The 18,058-nt window shown below is 35.9% G+C and overlaps 4 protein-coding genes across 13 annotated transcripts in view; 2 read left to right on the top strand and 2 right to left on the bottom strand.

Annotated features, from left to right (window-relative positions):
- The window catches only part of LOC124631763 (histone-lysine N-methyltransferase 2C-like), a 46,141-nt gene extending 37,688 nt beyond the window's left edge, over nt 1-8,453 (bottom strand). For 7 of the 8 annotated variants that reach the window (XM_047166346.1, XM_047166354.1, XM_047166351.1 and 4 more), the window contains exons 1-14: nt 8,295-8,453; nt 8,043-8,130; nt 5,392-5,602; nt 4,602-4,745; nt 4,226-4,510; nt 3,730-4,006; nt 3,501-3,615; nt 3,165-3,284; nt 2,611-2,783; nt 1,904-2,094; nt 1,407-1,540; nt 1,227-1,324; nt 654-909; nt 131-291 (exon numbers count right to left, since the gene is read on the bottom strand). In XM_047166346.1, the coding sequence (XP_047022302.1) occupies nt 131-291; nt 654-909; nt 1,227-1,324; nt 1,407-1,540; nt 1,904-2,094; nt 2,611-2,783; nt 3,165-3,284; nt 3,501-3,615; nt 3,730-4,006; nt 4,226-4,510; nt 4,602-4,745; nt 5,392-5,602; nt 8,043-8,130 (2,253 nt within the window). In that variant the 5' untranslated portion in view covers nt 8,295-8,453. The remainder of the gene's footprint in view (nt 1-130; nt 292-653; nt 910-1,226; nt 1,325-1,406; nt 1,541-1,903; nt 2,095-2,610; nt 2,784-3,164; nt 3,285-3,500; nt 3,616-3,729; nt 4,007-4,225; nt 4,511-4,601; nt 4,746-5,391; nt 5,603-8,042; nt 8,131-8,294) is intronic. The other variant, XM_047166347.1, reaches the window with a different exon arrangement.
- A 244-nt stretch (nt 8,454-8,697) lies between these two features.
- LOC124631924 (peroxiredoxin) lies at nt 8,698-10,793 on the top strand. The gene is made up of 4 exons (XM_047166558.1): nt 8,698-9,142; nt 9,244-9,361; nt 9,586-9,991; nt 10,096-10,793. Exons 1-4 carry the CDS (start codon nt 8,980-8,982, stop codon nt 10,150-10,152), a joined length of 744 nt encoding a protein of 247 aa, XP_047022514.1. The 5' UTR covers nt 8,698-8,979; the 3' UTR covers nt 10,153-10,793.
- Nucleotides 10,794-13,508: 2,715 nt separating this feature from the next.
- On the top strand, nt 13,509-15,867 carry LOC124632001 (rhodanese domain-containing protein CG4456-like). Of its 3 annotated transcripts, XM_047166653.1 has the most exons (5): nt 13,544-13,664; nt 13,747-13,833; nt 14,527-14,730; nt 15,209-15,371; nt 15,759-15,867. In XM_047166653.1, exons 2-5 carry the CDS (start codon nt 13,773-13,775, stop codon nt 15,820-15,822), a joined length of 492 nt encoding a protein of 163 aa, XP_047022609.1. In that variant the 5' UTR covers nt 13,544-13,664; nt 13,747-13,772; the 3' UTR covers nt 15,823-15,867. The 3 variants fall into 3 exon arrangements, with proteins under 3 accessions (XP_047022610.1, XP_047022609.1, XP_047022611.1); XM_047166654.1 differs by lacking the exon at nt 13,747-13,833 and having other exon boundaries at nt 13,509-13,664; XM_047166655.1 differs by lacking the exons at nt 13,544-13,664; nt 13,747-13,833 and adding an exon at nt 13,992-14,163.
- Nucleotides 15,868-16,013: 146 nt separating this feature from the next.
- Nucleotides 16,014-17,431, bottom strand: LOC124632000 (putative thiosulfate sulfurtransferase, mitochondrial). Its single transcript, XM_047166652.1, has 4 exons — nt 17,151-17,431; nt 16,862-17,059; nt 16,495-16,657; nt 16,014-16,204 (listed from the first exon to the last, which is right to left on the bottom strand). Exons 1-4 carry the CDS (start codon nt 17,248-17,250, stop codon nt 16,153-16,155), a joined length of 513 nt encoding a protein of 170 aa, XP_047022608.1. The 5' UTR covers nt 17,251-17,431; the 3' UTR covers nt 16,014-16,152.
- Between the last annotated feature and the right edge of the window lie 627 nt (nt 17,432-18,058).

The raw sequence follows: 18,058 nt of genomic DNA, 5'->3' as shown, positions 1-18,058 counted from the left end.
AATATTAGGAAAAATTATAAATTGGAATCTTGTCACACTAGTTCACTATATGTATTTAGGCCGTCATGATAAACTGATACCTGAAAACAAAAAAACTTAAACTACACAGACCAAACAACCAATCACTCACCTTAATATTAACACAATAAGGATGATACGTCTGCCCGCACTGAGCACAGGCTATAAGGCACCCTTCCGAGTCCGTCCCTATAGCGCCGCACATCACGCACAGATCTTGCGTTAGTACGAACTTGTCTTTACTCGAACACAACACTAATTTATTTTCCACACCTGTGATACAAATATAAAAGAAAAAATAAATATTATGTATGTTAGCAGCACCTCAAGAAGGCATGATCACTGAAAAAAAGTAATTAGTCCGTCTTTTAGATAACCCTAAAATAATAGTTTTTTTATTTAGTCTCACAAACAAAAAACAACGAAGACATAACACGATTGAATTTTGTGTGACGTCACTTCTAAGTTCAATGTTTACATAGACGTGACGTCACGAGCCCCCTCTTAAGCTGCGTTATATCTTAGTAAATATTAAAATTTGTGTTAAAAAAAAAAAAAAAAAAAAAACAATATTTTTGGCCCTTCTAAAATGGGGCCTAGTTAGGATCACGCCTATTCCTAAACAAGTTTCTTACCTGGATCATCTTCAGGCGCTTTATTATCAGGAGCCTGGGGTCTTTGCAGCCCAAGACCTGGTACTCCAAACACTCCCCTCATCTTTGGTTTAGAACCCCTCTTCCTTCCGAAGTCCAGAACTGATCGCTGACGTTTCTGGAAACCCAGTTTACCCGCCGGAGGGAACCCGCCCTTTAGTTTGTATCCTCCAATCTTCTTCTTCGCCACTTTTGCTGACACCGTGAATGGTTTACCCTTGCCCAGACCCACGTCCGGCTAAAAGAAATTGTATATTAGTACAGCCGCTAATTTAGATAATTAAGTGTCGCCTAAGTGATTAATATCAACGTTATGTATAATGAGTTAGTCATAATTATTTAATTCTTACTTCAGTCTCATAATTATGAATTAGTTTTTTGAGTTCAGAACTGAGGTATTTTAAAGAAGTCTTTACAAATATCCCATTTGACTATAAAATAAGCTCCACCTTTTATAATCTGATGCTCATTTGGATCATTAACTAATTGCCACATCATTATAAAAAATGTCTTACAAATTATTTAACCTACACTACAATATATAAAACTATTTACTTTTGGTTCAATCGCAAGAGGATCCTGCTCTTGCTGCGAGTTCTCATCGCCGAACGACGAATCCTGAGATGTTGACGCTACCGTATCTTCGTCGAAAGCTGTTAGAAAACACATACATTTTTACAATACAGAAAATTTACCTTATAGCAAAGTAAATAAGGTGCATTTTTGTGTACTCACATCCAGACTTGGAACCGGTTAGATGCATCTGTGCCTTACAAATTGGACAGCTGTATTCATATGATGGATTCAATTCTTTCTTCTGTCTGTATTGCTGTGGTTCCGCGTCCGGATCGCACATTCCGTGTACGTATCTGTTATCAAAATTTATAATTAATTTTAAGTTAAATTAGAATGTAAAACGAGGATAGATAACTTCTGCCGGAAAATAAACAATTTTCTGCAGAAGTTATCTATTCTCAAAAGCTACCCCATGTGTATTGAAAAATAATTATATATTTGCCTAATAAGTTTAACTAGTTTCGAAAGATCCTGACAGCCGCAAAAGCATATTATTATTATTTTTTTTTATCGTGCTTGTTAGTGATCCTAAGTTGTCTGTTACTTTTTCAGTTTCCACCCGTGAGAATCTATAATTGGCTTACTATATCATATAGAATTGTTATTCCTTTGTTACAGCTGTTGATTCTCCTTCCAGTAAATAAATAAATAAATACCTTTTACACAATATACATCGTATCATATCTCTATAGGCAGCGGCGCGGTAAGCACGGCGACAGAGCGGACAACAGGAGCCCTTGTTGCGCTGCTGGTAGCAGGAGTCGCAGACGGTGTAGTGCGCGTGCCAGCGCGACGACGGGCCCGCGCCCGGAGACCGCGACCCGCAGTCCGAGCACACGCGGCAGCACTGGAGTTAATAAGCTTGTGCCATTACTCGCCAAGAAGATGATAACAACAAAGAGGTCCGCTTTACAGCCCTGAGTATCTATGCTCTGGACGCCACGAATTTTTGCCGACAATGCGGCTAATCCAGAACGTTTTTCGTAATTCCAGAACATCGAAAAATGGGTTGTGGTATGAGAACGTTTAATTTGTAGTATGATAACTTCATAATAACCGTAATATTTTAAAGGAGCTAATTAGCTAATAAGGAGCTCATTAGAAAGATTTGATGACAGATAATTATGTATTTTTTTAGGCAGTGCACAGGAGGGATTATTATTAATTACGAAGCCATTTACAAGAGAAAACTTTTGGAGTGATAAGGTCCAATTTTCGATTTGATCAATTCACAGCTGATTCAAATCACAGGTGTTCTAATTTCAAACAACCTGCTGCTGAAGATAGATGTTGTTTTTGTCTTTGTAAAGGCACAATATTATTTCTTGTTTCTAAAGTCAACCTTCTTCCTGAAAATCCTCACCTTACACTTCCACCCATACTTAGGCACGGTCGCCATGACGGGCCGCAGACAAGTCGCATGGTATAGCTTATCGCAATGTTCACAGGTGACGGCCCTCGCGTCGGCCGTGCTGGCCTCGCCGCGGCACACCTGACACACGCGGCAGCCGCGACACGACCACCCGGAACGAACTCCTGGGGAGATGTGGAGATTTGAGGTTGCGTCTAAGGTAGAAAGGCTGTATAGGTTTTGGTACTGCTACCTAAAAGATATACCTGCTATTTAAAAGAAAAAGGGCAGCTTTAGAGGGGCAAAACATCAGACGAACCAAACATTGCAAAGTTGCTAATTTGCGTGAAGCTGTGTGGTATGCGACTTAGATTCCTTACTCAATCTCATCTCATCAAAAGTCATTAAAGAAGTAATGAAAAAGATTCACAAGACATTGATAGTTGTCTGGAAAATATGGAATTTTGCTGCTGTATTTAAATTTTCTATTGCCTTTTTATTCAGTCTTACATCTGCTCTGTCACAATGTACAAAGTATTTAAAATTAATTCGAAAATCGTACATACCCGGCAACTGGGCGAGTCCCACACATGTGCCGTGGTAATGCGCGCCGCAAGTGACGCACGTCATCAAGTTAGCTATGTCGCCGATAGTTCTACACGTCCTACAGTCTATGTCTGCGGTACCTGCGAATATAACACTCCTTTAAAAACATTATCATTACTAGCTTCTGCCAGTGGTTTCACCTGCTGGGGCCAACTTCGTGCACCCGGTTACAAAAACAACCTATAGCCTCCTTTGATAAATAGGCTAAAAATATTTTTTCAAATCAGACCAGTGCCAGAGATTAGCGCGTCATAAGAAACCAACTCTACAGCTTTAAAATGTAAAAATAAACTTACAAATAAGAGGCACTTGATAAAGGTGGTCCTTGCAAAAGGAAGACTTGATCTGGAAATCCATGAAACCCCCAGATGCAAGTACACATGGGAGGTGAAAATATTTGCTGCAACTCATCTGCAACAAAAAATACAACATTACAACCTGAGAAAAATCGTAAAAATTAAAATGTTCAAATTATTTTTGTCTTAGAATGTATCTGTTAAGAAATCATACATAGTAAAAACTCACTTTACAAGGTATGCTTGCACCATGTCTGCTACAAAAGGCACATTTCCTCGACAGAGCGGCGGTCACAATCCCCTTAACCCTCGCCTCTTCCAACTGCTCTTTATCTTCATCAGAATTCGCAGCTGCAAACACTTGGTCTTGGAAAGGCGGGCTGAACTCAAGACAACACCGATGGACATATAATGCTCCTGACGATACAACCCCTGCTAATTCCAAGATCTCTGGGTACCCGATGATGGATAACTCATCTGTATGTTCCATGTTGTAAAGAGGTGTCCTGTCAACAAAAATACGTCATTGATAAACTGCGACAAACCTTACAGTTTCAAGTCTATTCATGTTTCTGTTGTGATTCATTGCCTTATCATTACTAACTTCCTGGATTATATCATCGAATGACTTAGTTATAAACACGAAAGTATGAACTAGTAAACAATTGATTTACGCGTAAAATTCCACAGTAAAACAATAAACAATTGAAAGTGTAGATACTTACTTGCACTTATTGAATGCTTTCTGGCGCCTACTGAGAGGCAGCGCAAGAGGATGTTGATTAGGGTCCACAAGTTCAGGCGGCGGGGACACGAGCCCAGGAGTCACAGGGGTGCTAGGAGTGCTCGATGGTGTGGTAGCATTGGTAGGAGTCGCGCCGCCGGAGTTCGATATTCCAGGAGTGGTGCTGCCGTCGCCTTCCCCGAGTTTGCATGAAACCTGCCGCATCTCGCCTTGACCTAGCTGACTTCGTTCGCTCAAATTGCATAAAGCGCACACCTTCCCTGGCCTAAACAAAAACATAATTATACTTATAAATATAACTACCTAGGTATTTACTAACAACAATCAATTACTCAACAAGATGCAGATTTTCGTACCATTTTTCAGGCATATAAGGTGGTTCTTCAGGCAGGGGTGGAATAGAGAAATCATCGTCATCCATCATGTCTTCAAGGGAGTCGTCGCGACTACCGCGGTGCCGCTTAGCTCCTCTAAGAGAACCTGCATTCCCCCCTCTATATCTGTTGAAGAAGTTCAAAGGTAACTTTCCTACTTGATTACAACATTAGAGCCAGTTGAATTAATTTCAGGTAAATTCCCTATGTATATTGTGCAGTGAAGGATTAGAACTATGACACAATACATTGCCATAAAATAAAAATATGATAAGAATGAATGGATACAAATGGCTGAGTTGTTAAATTTTCCATCATAGTTGCTGGCATGTAGGTAATTCTCTATGCCTCTTCTGAACAGATTCCCAATTAAGATTCATAATAGAGTAGGGTGCTCCTACATTCATCCACATTAAACAATTTATTTATTTTATTAATTAAACCTGTGCTTACTTTGTCTTTCAAAAGTTGACTTTATATACTTGACACACATGGAATATTCAAAAGCAATTTAAAGTAAAAGTATTTGATCTTTTTTTCTTATTAATAAGAGCTCATTGAGAAAGTTTCCATAAACTCGCATATTTACAAAAACATATACCACAAATTCTATCTCTGCTAAACAAGACTAGATTACTATTTACAATGCTGTCTGCAGTGGTAAACATGATAAATTTTCCTTGCTCTTGAAGTCAGGATTTTAGGGTGTAATAATACATCTTCATTGTATCTATCTCTCTTGTAGAAATTTCCATTCATTCTTTTAACTTACCTTCTGACTATCTTGCCTTCTCGTACCAACTTAGGACCTTCCTTCCTAGGACGCCCTGGCCCCCTACGGCCTGATGTGAAGAACGGCCGAGTGTATGTCTGATGGTGAAAGAAGGCAGGCTGCGACACCCCTCCATGAGGAGAGGCAGGCTCCTCCCCCCGAGGAGATGAGGCACATGATGTTGGTGTTGATCCAGGTCCTGGGTAGAACTCTAAAATATATTTACTGTATTAGGTATTTCAATACATAATTTGATTAAATTATATGCTGCAGGAAAGTTTATCTCTCTGTCTATTTAATTACCATACAAACTTTTTTTTACATGGAGCTAGGATGAAACCTGAATATTTTAATAAGGTAATAGCCCGGTCAAAATAGACATAAAAGTAGTGGTCAAATAACATAAATTCCCACAGAGCTGATTTTTGGTGGAGAGCTAGATTTGATCATTATAAATAAAATACTAAAAGTCCCCATCGATCCCATGTGTGCGTCAAAAGTTATTCGAGGCCAAATGTCAAAATTTTAGGTTTTTTGTTTTTTTTTCGAAAACGGTAAGTTTTATCAAAAAAAGACATCAGACCAAAGTTGTAGATCTTTAAATTTGCTACAAAAATGGCATTAACAATTCTCTCCTAAATCTCACCATTCCTGAGATATCGCGATTCAAAGAGTCACACTACACATGATATGCATATATAAGCCACGTATATACGACGGCTGCCTTTAAGTTGTGTAGTTTGAAATAAGTATAGACAATCTAATAGGTTAATATCATTTATTGTTTTTCAAAGAATTCTCTGCGATATCTAATGCCCTTTGCATGCATTAAACCCAGTTCTTGAAATATTTATTCCATTCTGAAGTGGGGGTAGTCAAATTGGCCGATTTGTATGAGTCAACAGCTTTTTCAGGTGTGCTGAAACGTTTACCACGAGACTTTACTTAATTTTGGGGAATGTAAAACAATCGTTATGCCCACGGATCCATGTCACGGTATGTTACATGTTGGTCTGCGACAATTAACTGCCGCATAGCCTCCATATTATCTTGGGTCATATCGGGTTTTGAATTACCTTCACGTGGTTTGTCGCTAAGGCTAGATTGCCCACTTTTAAATCCTAAATATCAGCGTACTGCAGTCCTAAGGCATGGTTCTGCATCACTAAACACAGAACAAAAATTTTTAAACCGCTGTATTCGCGACAATCCGCTTTTAAAGTTGTAGAAAATTATCGCACGCTAATTTTCCTTCGACATTTCCATTTTTATCCAGAAGACTGGGGTTGGAAATTGATACATAATATCTGGACCCTATTAAAACTTTACTCCCACCTGCTCCAGAAAAACTCCTGACATAATTTTTTGCAATTGCAAAAATGATTATAGTATCAAATCATCCTCCGAGCCCTTTTCCCAACTATGTTGGGGTCGGCTTCCAGTTTAACCGGATGTAGCTAAGTACCAGTCCTTTACAAGGAGCGACTGCCCTATCTGACCCCCTTAACCCAGTTACCCGGGCAACCCAATACCCCTTGGTTAGACTGGTGTCAGACTTACTGGCTTCTGACTACCCATAACGACTGCCAAGGATGTTCAATGACAGCCTACCTACAGTTTAACGTGCCATCAGAAACACAGTCATTGGTGTCCAAGATATACTTAGAAAGTACATACAAACTTAGAAAAGTTGCATTGTTACTTGTCTGACCTGGAATCGAACCCACTCATACTTGAGAGGTTGGTTCTTTACCCACTAGGCCACCACGAGTTTTTGTATGAATCTGATAAATCTATAACAATCACAATGATAGTTAACCCAATAGTTAATATCAATAATGACATCATATTAGAACTTGACGGCAATTATTCCCTTAAACTATCCTAAAATTGTCATGACAGTTAGTGGAGTAGGCCTACAGGGAAACCACGGTAAAGAAAACGCGCCGAGTACACTACCTCACAGGTGGCGTGGAAATGTGTGCATGTCCTGTATGGAATATACTTTGAAGCGCGATATCTCAGGAATGGTAACATTTAGGAGAAAACTGTTAATGCCATTTTTGTAGAAAATTTAAAGATCTACAACTTTGGTCTGATGTCTTTTTTTGATAAAACTTACCGTTTTCGAAAAAAAAACAAAATACCTAAAATTTTGACATTTGACCTCGAATAACTTTTGACGCACACATGGGATCGATGGGGACTTTTAGTATTCTATTTATAATGATCAAATCTAGCTCTCCACCAAAAATCAGCTCTGTGGGAATTTTTGTTATTTCAAATGTCTATTTTGACCGGGCTATAAACGCAAAGTAGTTTTTTCAGGATGCGCGGGAAATAGCTAATTACAGTATATAAGGTACACTCTTAGACACATATTACTGCTCTGCTCTTAACAATGACAACAAAAATACAAAAACAAAACAAAATTGGTTTAGATCTAATTTCACAAGGCCATTTAATTAGAAGTCAAAGGTTTACCACAGAATTATAACAAGGAAGGGCCAGAGTTCACAGGGCACAGTAGTTAGATACATCAACTTACTATTTTATGTAAACTTAAAATATTTTTCATATATTTTGTACTAAAAATAAATAATAAATGGCACATATTATAATACTTTTTGATAGAATATAGAGGTTTATACCTGACGACGGCGGGGCTTCGCCTTCTTCTTCGGATCCATCGTCAGCTAACAAATCAACGTCCAAAACTGTATCGTCCTGTACGTCCATCTAAAAGGTGCACATACAAGATTACAGGCGCAGTTCACTTCTCTGTACGTAAATGTTTTGTGGTTATGACGAAATTATTTACAACTAGCATCGAACCAAAGCAATGAGACCGCCATAATGAACGAGAACGACAAGTGTATTCCATTGCAAACTTTTAAACTTACCGCAAGACCTTGCGATGGACTCAAAACTTGTCAAATTCAGTAAAGAAAACTTATAGACGGTAATAAAATCATTTTACTATTTAAAATTACATTGAAAACACAAAAACAGAAAAATTATACGACTCGCTGAAATGCGAACGAAACGAAGCGCATAATAGTGATGTCATCATACCGATACCAACCAAACTATCTACAATCGAAAAGATTAACTAAATATTTACTCGATTAAATTTTAAATCGATTTGAGATTCCATTTTTAAATTATTCTAAAAACTTAAACCAATGAAAAATTGAGTTTTATTTTTATATATTATTGTGTGTATTTTAGGTAACAAATAAGCGTAAAATATTCAAGTAAATGTCAATTATTGAAACCCTGTTATGCTTTTTCTGTGAAATGGAACGTAGAACTTACTTGCTTACGTGTTTGTTGTTTCATTGGATTTTTTAATGATGCTGTTTTTTTTTGTCAAAATGAAGATAAACACGTTTGTGTTATGTGTGTACAGTTAATACACACCTGTATGACGTGTGTGTGTGGAGTAGGTTGCATTGGTTAGCCGGTGATTGACTGACTTTTTATGTATATGTTGGTGGGTGTCTACGATACATACACGATACGTGTCAGATAAGTCATTGACTTAAAATTAATTCAACTTGGTGCGATAATAATAAATGAGAAACCATGAAATATAATTTGGTTTCTGTCATACTGGTGCTAACATTCAGTGTTTCTTGTAAATCATCACTATTTGATAGTGATTCTTGCTACTCATTCGGCAGCGGCAATGTTTTCCCCGGCGGCGCAAGGAAAGTTGATCACAAACTACAATTTACAAAGGCAATGAGTAAGTTCCATTTAGTAAAACAGGTATTTTATATACATATCTATGTAAAAATATTATTTGTGATACTTTTATTATTAATTGTTGATTTCCCTCAATTTCAGTTTCGAAACCGGCTCCTGAATGGGAAGCAACTGCGGTTGTTAACGGTGAAATCACGCAACTTTCATTGTCAAGCTTTAAAGGAAAATACCTAGTATTCTTTTTTTACCCTCTGGACTTGTAAGTATAGATTTCTTTCAGTTAAATCTCGCATTATAATGATATTACCTACTTTAGCTATGGTAGTTAAACTAAACCGATAATTTATTTAATAATACATATTATTTATCTCTTTTCACTTCTTTTTTGTTCTTGTTGAGCAAAAACTATATATTCCAACATAACATGATATTAAAACATTACTTTATTGGTAAAAATCCTAATATGCAACAATTTTGTTTCAGCACCTTTGTTTGCCCTACAGAAATATTAGCTTTTTCTGAGAGAGTAGAAGAATTTAGGAAAATTAACACTGAAGTGGTGGCATGCTCTGTTGATTCCCATTTCACACATCTTGCCTGGATTAACACGCCACGCAAGGAAGGTGGCCTAGGAAAAATTAACATACCGCTCCTTAGTGACTTAACTCACTCCATCGCCAAAGATTATGGTGTTTACTTAGAAGACTTAGGCCATACTTTGAGAGGATTATTCATTATTGATGACAAAGGTGTTTTGAGACAGATCACAATGAATGATTTACCCGTAGGGCGATCAGTTGATGAAACCTTACGACTGGTGCAAGCATTCCAGTATACAGATAAGCATGGTGAAGTATGCCCTGCTGGCTGGAAACCAGGGCAAGATACGGTGCGTATCTAAAAAATAATTGATAATACTAGATAACAACTTTAATTGAATTTAATCTAAACTTGTTTGAGATAAGTTTTTTAATTGTTATTTTATCATTACAGATTATTCCAAACCCTGATGAAAAGAAGAAATACTTTGAAAAGGTGGCAAAAAATTAGTTATTCGAGTTAAATACTGTTGTGAGCTATGTCAACGCACAATAAATCAACATGGAATTACTGCCACCAGATAAACTGCTCCAGAATGACAAGAAAACTTATATTTTTTGGGAAGAAAAGTTGTAAAATTCAAACACTTCATTCTAATGTCAACTTTTATATGATCATGGATTAGGTATATAAAGTTAGGTCTGACAAACAGGTTAAACTTAGTTAAAAGTTTATCAAGTTATTGTCTGACAAAGAAATTAATATTATATATAAATCATACATTTACACTTTAACATTCTATCACAATAGTAGAAATACTCTGTTTTAATAACTGACTGCTTAAAACTACACTTTTGTGTTACTTAATATACATAAGAAATTAGGTTTACAGCCGCTAAAATGCAAAAAATTAACGTAATGAATGGTACGTACAAATTATCGTTTAACTATTCAATTTAATATTTATGTCAATAAATCACCAACAATGTTACTTTAACATCACTAAGTACAAGACTGATTAATGTGAAGTAAAAACTTTTTTATCGATCATTATTACTTAATTGTCAGGTGTATAACCAAACGCCTTATAATTATTTTTTGTAAATTTTAATACACAGTGTTTTTTAAATAAACTCTAACTAAAAATCATATCTTAGCATTTTCCTACCCTAAACCTACTTACAAACTACACATCATATATACATATACATTAGGTAATTAAAAAATTAACATGAATATGTATTAATTAGTATCAATATTACATTTTGATTTGTTGTTGTTATTATTGTATGGTCTTGCCAAGTCTTATAATCGATTTAGACACTGTATTTCGATTGAGGTAATAATCAATGAACATCACTAGTTTTGTCAAAATATTTGTTGGTTGGGTTCTCGTGGTTGGTACTCCGGTAATCTTCATCGGAGGAGGGTTCATAGAGTAACTTTTAAATTTTAAAGAGAGTTCCCGACTGCATAGATCCGTCTAATGAAAAATATTTTTTTATTTTTTGATGCAGCGCAGGAAGTGTCAGACCTTTACTAACAATGTTCCTTCTTACGCCCTTTATGTAACTCTTTCGAACAATCTCGCAGCCCTAGCAGGCTTTGGGCCTAAAAGGCCCCACTGGGGTTTGCTGACTCTCTGGGGAGTGCGTGGGAAAACGCGCCGCCGACATGGGCCTACTGCTGTCTCCTAGGAGACGGAAGAACGACGATCCACCCGAAACTCACAGTTCACAGACATAAAAAAAATATTAGCAGTTACAATCGTGTTGTAATGCGGTGCCTATGCGGGCCGCTCCGCAGGGAGCCATACAGTCATTTAACCACAGCGATGGAACTAGTCCGAAGTTTATAAAATAAAGGAAATGCTTTTTTATAAGACATGTTTTATAATTGCGTCAATGTGAAACAAACCCATCGATATAAATGTACCTACTCTCATAGCTGGGCATTAACTCGTTAATCCGTTAATCGTTAATTAACGAAGTTAACATTTTGATTAGCGGATTAACTTTTAAGTTAACTTTAAAAAATGTTAACGGACATGTTAACTTCCGTTAATTATGCAGAAGTCCGTTAATCGTTAATCCAATGCCTACTATTAATTTACCGCACGGCTCCGCGGGACGAGGCGCGAAAAGCAGGTTCAGACAAGTGCCGGGCGCGGCGAGCGCGGCGCGTGGCAGCGAGTGAAACACCAGATTTCAACCGAGCCAAAGGCCTTCTCATAGTCCACAAATGCTAGACACAGGGGCTGATTATACTCCTCGGTCTTCTGTATAATCTGCCGCACTGTGTGGATGTGGTCTATGGTGCCTTCTTCCAAGAGATTGTACAATTCAGCTCAATTGGATTCAGTAGGTATTGGAGCACCGGATTCCTAGGGGGAACAGATATTTATAAATCTATTTATTAAATACAATACTGCTATACCCTCAAGCGCTGCAGTAGAACGTCTGTTTTCCACGGGTAAAGACATTTTAACACCAAAACGAGCCCCGCTTTCAGACGAGAACTTTAACATGTTAATGTTTATGAAGGGGAATATGCACCTTATGTCCAACAATTAAATTACACATTTATTTATTTACGATATAAAAATGCAATTTTACACGTAGTTAACGGATTAACGATTAACTTTAACTTGCGTTAATTCTTCCGAAATGTAACGCTTTAACGTTTAACGAAGCTAACTTTTTTTGTAGCGAATTAACGATTAACGAAGTTAACAATTTTATTAACGGTGCCCAGCTATGCCTACTCTCTAGAATATGTATAATATAAATGACCATTCCATTCGATCCAAGCAAAATGCTTGAATTTTGTAGTGGTGGTTCCTATTTATTCCAAACTGGCTATGTTACTTCCCAACAGTTCGGAGCGTATAGAATAGAAGAAGGAGACAACCCCCCCGTTTTACGTAAAGAATGTATTTTTTCTAACCTAGTTATTAAAAATTCCATAACTATTTCAGTTTTGTACATTGGTCGACATTGGTCATCTATTTTACCGATGTATTTTACGTTTTATAAAGTGTCACATAACAGTAAATCATGCCTTGAAAAACGGTTTCCAACTTATTGGGTTTCCCCCAGATTTAGGGGGTAAATAAGTAAGTTGGGACTTTTTTAGAGGTTTTTATTTTTTATGACCTAGCGATTTACAACCACTCTGTGGTGACTGGCGGTGATACTCGCGCCATTGGCGGTCACTTTATTGTCTGTGAAAACAAAACCGCCTTCTTGTTCTTCCTCCTGCCCTGTTCCCAATTTTATTTGGGGTCGGTGCAATATGTCATCCTCTTCCATTTTCCCCTGTCCCTCGTCATACTCACTCCCTTTCTATTCATGTCATCTTTCAGGCAATCCATCCATCTTTTCTTAGGTCTTCCTCTTCCTGTCCATCCATCTACATTCATACTTAGCACACAGTTTGTTACATGCATATCATCTTTCCTAATTACATGCCCATACCATGACAATCATCAATCTACTTCTCATCTTTTCTGTAACTGGCGCTACTTTCAGACTTCCTCATTCCTCACTTTATCCATTACAAGAATGAAGAACACCAAACATCCATCTCAGCATTCTCATTTCTGCTACATGCACTCTCTTCTCATCCCTCTTTTTCAATGCCCAACACTCCGATCCATAACTGGACGACAAATCTTGTTACGGATTTGTATTGAACAAAACCGCCTTCTAAAATCCCTAAAAAACAAAAAAATTTTTTTTTTTTAGGTGCATCGGCCTACGATTTGATGTCTAATCCTTACAGCTATGTTTTTTTATAGGAACCGGTTTTTTATTAGATGGACAACTCAATAATTAAGGCGATTTTAGGGGTTTTTGAAACCAACTTTAGGGATAATATTTTTCAAGAGTTGGTAACACTGCCTTGAAAGTCAATAGGTAATGTCAATAAAGAGTCGTCAATCAATCAAAACAAGCTTATTTTGAAGAACTTTTTCATGAAAGTAAACCTTTTTGTTGAGTTTATATTATTTTAGGTAAACGGTAAGTCTTTAGCATGATAGCTTGCATACCTTTATGATTAATTTAGTCATTTCTTCACCAGTCATTTAATAATTTTACGCAGTGTTTACAGAATAAAGAGTTAACGCGATGTTTTCATTTCCTACATCTCTTACTACTGCTAGAAATGCAGTACGTAAGACGAATATACGTACGTATCAGAGCCCTAGGCCTGAGTTCTACCGTTATGTCCATGTTTTAATAATAACAACTGCTTCTCTGATCAATCGTGCATACAAGAATGCCTTTTGTTATTGAGTATTATCAAGTTTTATTGAACAATACCTCATTTAACAGCTTACTCTTATAAGAATAGCACGTATTATACGTAATAGCTATATATCATATGTTCAAGTATAAGACGATCATAAAATTGTTGAATTTATTGCAAGTGGTACTGTGAGTTGTTCAATAAATTTTATTCTTAGAGTATATTGGCATCTGTTTACACATGAGTGTTAACTAGTTAATTTACACAACTGTAAGTATTGGTCACTATCATGTGATAACACTTATTTGCAATACCTAAACTAACATTGTCATGTGTCATGTATTAATCATATAGTATGAGGGTATATTTTATAATATAATTATTTATTCACTTTCTGTTCCTTCCATTCGTAAGACAATTGAATAACTCAATCATTAAAGACTTGTAAATTCTTATTGTATTTGTTTCCATCATGTATATTTTAGAATATATATAGAATGTAATTAACATGATAATTAGTTGTAGGTGAAGCATTGTGCAAGTAACACATCTGTACTAACTCAATAATATGTAATATAAGAAAAAAAATGTATATCGCTGACTGGTTATTTATAAATTTACTATTTATTACAGATTCATTGTACAGTTTCATAGTAGGCAGAAGGGAAAGCACAAACGGAGAGACAGATTTCATAAAAATGGTGGACCCCAAGAGAGTGTTGAAGTACGAAGATATGTTGCAAGTAATCCACCAGCCAGAGAAAGTGATCATTGATGTTCGGGACCCAGACGAGGTGCAATCCACTGGCAAGATACCATCCAGCATCAATATTCCATGTAATGTGTCTAAATGTTTATTTCTGATTTTTTATAACTTTCTTCACAAAACAACCTAGACTGATGGCAGTAAGAAAAAAATATTTAGCTTTATCTCAAAGAATTGAAAAACTACAAATAAAAAGATAATAATATTAAACAACAGAAGTTGTTATGAGAAGAATAACAATAACTGTAAATATTTGAGACATTCAACCTTTCATGACCCATAACAGCAGTTTAATTGATAATATTTATGAATCTTTATTTCATGTATTTATTTCTTGAGGAAGGAAAAATTTTATAGTATTATATTAAAACAAATAATAGGATAAACTTAGCAGTAACCAGAATTTAAACTCTATTCTTTTGGGTCTAAGATTCATTTTGGTTTAGATCTGATTTCTGAGTACTGTGTTTAAATGAGTATTCTGGATTAAAATTCGTCATTTATTATGTTAGATAAATATGTAAATTATAACAGCTTCTCTTGTTACAGTGGGAGATGTCCATGAGTCATTGGTGACAATGTCTCATGAGGATTTCCGGCGTCAGTACCAACGAGAGAAACCATCAAATTCCGATGAGCTTATCTTCTATTGCCAGTCTGGCAGACGATCTTCCGAAGCCTTGCATAAGGCTTTGCAGATGGGCTACGTAAAGTATGTATGATAACAACTGGTACCATCTACACTTAGTCATAAGAGTTCTTATACAAACTTATTAAATCCATCTAATTTTTAGTACCCCGAAACATAATATTTGCATTTATAAATCTGTTGGTTCAAAGTAATCTTATCATGTGTATGTTTGTGTGGGTTAAATATTAATTCTGGCACATGTTTTTTTATCAATTTTACAACGACATAAAATATACTGCATCTACTTACTATAATTACTACTTCAGAGAACAGTATACACCCATTCGAGCAAAGGCGAAAATGCCGAAATGTTTTAGGCATGCGGTTTTTTAAAGCTTAAAATAAAGCGAGCTCGTAGGCTCGCATATATTATGAAAATCACTCTAAAATATTCCATTTTATTTTCAGCTCAAAAACTTATTTGGGAAGCTGGTCGGATTGGTCCAGTCGACATAGTGATAATAATGTTTAAAATGTGATGTATGTTAAACAAATAAAAATATTTTTCTTATTTTAATTAAAAGTTTTGTCATTCTAATCTCAGAATACCTACCGAGTATGTGTCCTTCTGCAGCCATTTATAGTGAAGTAACCACATTATTGGAACCTATTTGTGGTTCCACAGATATAAAAACCACAATCTGAAATAACTCAAACAAAAAATAATAGAAATAAAATCAATTTATTGTTTACCACAAATAATAAGGAACATAACATTTTTATAATTTGACAAAACCAAAACAACTTGAAGCAATAAGTATGTCAAGGACAAGTTAACCATTACCAACATATTTGAGCTGATTCACTGGGTTTTGCTTGCCCAGTCTGTCCAACTACCAAGGTAGTTCTTTGCACTGAAATAAAGCAAAGATAAGTTACAGTTGCAAAATAAAAAATAACCTTTGCAAACTCAAGTATTAAATTATGGTCTCACACGATTACAATATGATGTGTGACTACCAATAAAACAGTTACAGGTTTCTACTAACACGCTACTAGACAAATTGCAGCTGAAGACAACTTTATGGATTTGACATTTGAAAGAGATATTATGCAATAGATCAAGGGTAGGTACTAGATATTCATTTCAAAAATATAACTGCTTACATAAACAGACAAACTATGTCTATGTTTTACAACTTACTTTTTAAATCCCAAATTGATAGCATTCTGTTGTGCCATGCCTGACCTCTTTCCAATCATACAGTAAAATATAATTTCTGTATCTTCAGCAGGCTTGGGCCTTTTGTAGGTGGTTTCAAATTCTTTGTCAGGCATTGTTCCCAGCACTGGTGTCACATTACCCACTGTGCAAATGAGTAAAACATAAGTATGTTACCTATCCTATTACCGTTTTTTTTTATGTTTTGAATAATTGCGGATGGAATGTGAACAGTTTATTATTGTGGTCTTATAGTCCTCAATTATTTTATGAGTATGTTGGGGTGGTACTGTTGAAAATTTGAAGTACTTACCTAAAATTTAATCTATATCATAATGAAAGTACTTACGTGGGATGTTGACGCTGTTTGGAATCTTCCCATGTTCTTTGATTTCATCAGGCTCCCTTACATCAATTATAAGAGTACTGTCCTTAGTAGTTGCCTTTTTCACATAATTATAATCAACTGTTAATTCCTCAACGTTTACTGGTGTTGAATATGATCGTACTGTGTTGGTAATGGTAAGGTGGGATGACGGAGTTATATCTATAAAATAAATAAAATAAAAGAAAGCCTTGTTCGCCAAGTTCTGAGTGTTAAGTAGCAGAGATATATTGGATTTTTTAATAAGACTTACGAATGTTGTATCTTCTGAGACATTTCAAATTTGTAGTTGCCGCTGTTCTCAAAGTTTGAAAAGATGACGGGAGACACCGACGGATGAACCGACATAGCATTTTTACTAAAGTATTGGTTTAGTTATTATTGAATAAAATACTACAACCACTTTTCAATTTCTAGGTACGAACTTAGCTTTTGGAGACTTTTAGCAAATTATTTGAAAGAAACAACACTGAGATTTTTTTCCAAATTTTCGCTGTTTTTATAGTTTTTGAAAGATAAATGATATATATTGACATTGACATAAAAAAATATTGACAAGTTACGGTTTTCTTCTCACAGATTATTAATACTTTGGACGATTTCAATCTACAGCGAATGGCAACAATTTTGACTTTAGCAATCTACGAATTTACCCATAGACATAATATTAGTAAACAGGACTGCGCATATAAACCCAAAAAACGAGCCGAGTGAAACAGTTAGTACGGAGGCTGTCTGTCCCTTTCTAATAGGGTGACTATGAGATTAAGCTATGTGAGACAAATCCGAATTTGCTAAGATTTTTAAACACAGATTAGTATTGAAGTTTTAACTTACGCAGTTTGTGACCTTAAGATACTAATAAAGGCTTTTAATAATTAGCGGAAATTAGCAGTATAAAAGCAGGAAGATTCGAAGTGAAGACTGTTTTTTTTGTATTTCTACTTCATATATAGACTGCTGAGCCACTTATGTCGCCTTTCTTCATTTTTTGGGAAGCTATAACAATAGTACAACAGTTTTAAAATCCATCACCCATATTTTGACTCGTTACAAGAATTCATGGGCACCCTAGTTGTTTGGTTTACGAAAATGTTATTACTAGCTAACCTGTGGAACGATATATTGCAACCACCATAGGATTCACTTTTGCAAGTAGAA

Source organism: Helicoverpa zea, chromosome 7 (assembly GCF_022581195.2).
Source record: "Helicoverpa zea isolate HzStark_Cry1AcR chromosome 7, ilHelZeax1.1, whole genome shotgun sequence".
Classification (NCBI taxonomy): domain Eukaryota; kingdom Metazoa; phylum Arthropoda; class Insecta; order Lepidoptera; family Noctuidae; genus Helicoverpa; species Helicoverpa zea.
The sequence above is the reverse complement of the archived record's forward strand: the minus strand, read 5'-3'. Positions and strand labels throughout refer to the sequence as shown.

What these genes read in the sequence shown, in the direction of transcription:
- LOC124631924 (XM_047166558.1), top strand. Translation starts at nt 8,980, where the DNA reads ATGAAATATAATTTGGTTTCTGTCATACTGGTGCTAACATTCAGTGTT. An exon ending in ACAATTTACAAAGGCAATGA is followed by an intron (nt 9,143 to 9,243) that starts GTAAGTTCCATT and finishes CCTCAATTTCAG; the next exon opens with TTTCGAAACCGGCTCCTGAA. An exon ending in GGAAACCAGGGCAAGATACG is followed by an intron (nt 9,992 to 10,095) that starts GTGCGTATCTAA and finishes TTATCATTACAG; the next exon opens with ATTATTCCAAACCCTGATGA.
- LOC124632001 (XM_047166653.1), top strand. Translation starts at nt 13,773, where the DNA reads ATGTTTTCATTTCCTACATCTCTTACTACTGCTAGAAATGCAGTACGT. An exon ending in AGTACGTAAGACGAATATAC is followed by an intron (nt 13,834 to 14,526) that starts GTACGTATCAGA and finishes TATTTATTACAG; the next exon opens with ATTCATTGTACAGTTTCATA. An exon ending in TTGCAGATGGGCTACGTAAA is followed by an intron (nt 15,372 to 15,758) that starts GTATGTATGATA and finishes TTTTATTTTCAG; the next exon opens with CTCAAAAACTTATTTGGGAA.
- LOC124632000 (XM_047166652.1), bottom strand. Translation starts at nt 17,250, where the DNA reads ATGCTATGTCGGTTCATCCGTCGGTGTCTCCCGTCATCTTTTCAAACT. An exon ending in AAACAGCGTCAACATCCCAC is followed by an intron (nt 16,658 to 16,861) that starts GTAAGTACTTTC and finishes TCATTTGCACAG; the next exon opens with TGGGTAATGTGACACCAGTG. An exon ending in ATCAATTTGGGATTTAAAAA is followed by an intron (nt 16,205 to 16,494) that starts GTAAGTTGTAAA and finishes GCTTTATTTCAG; the next exon opens with TGCAAAGAACTACCTTGGTA.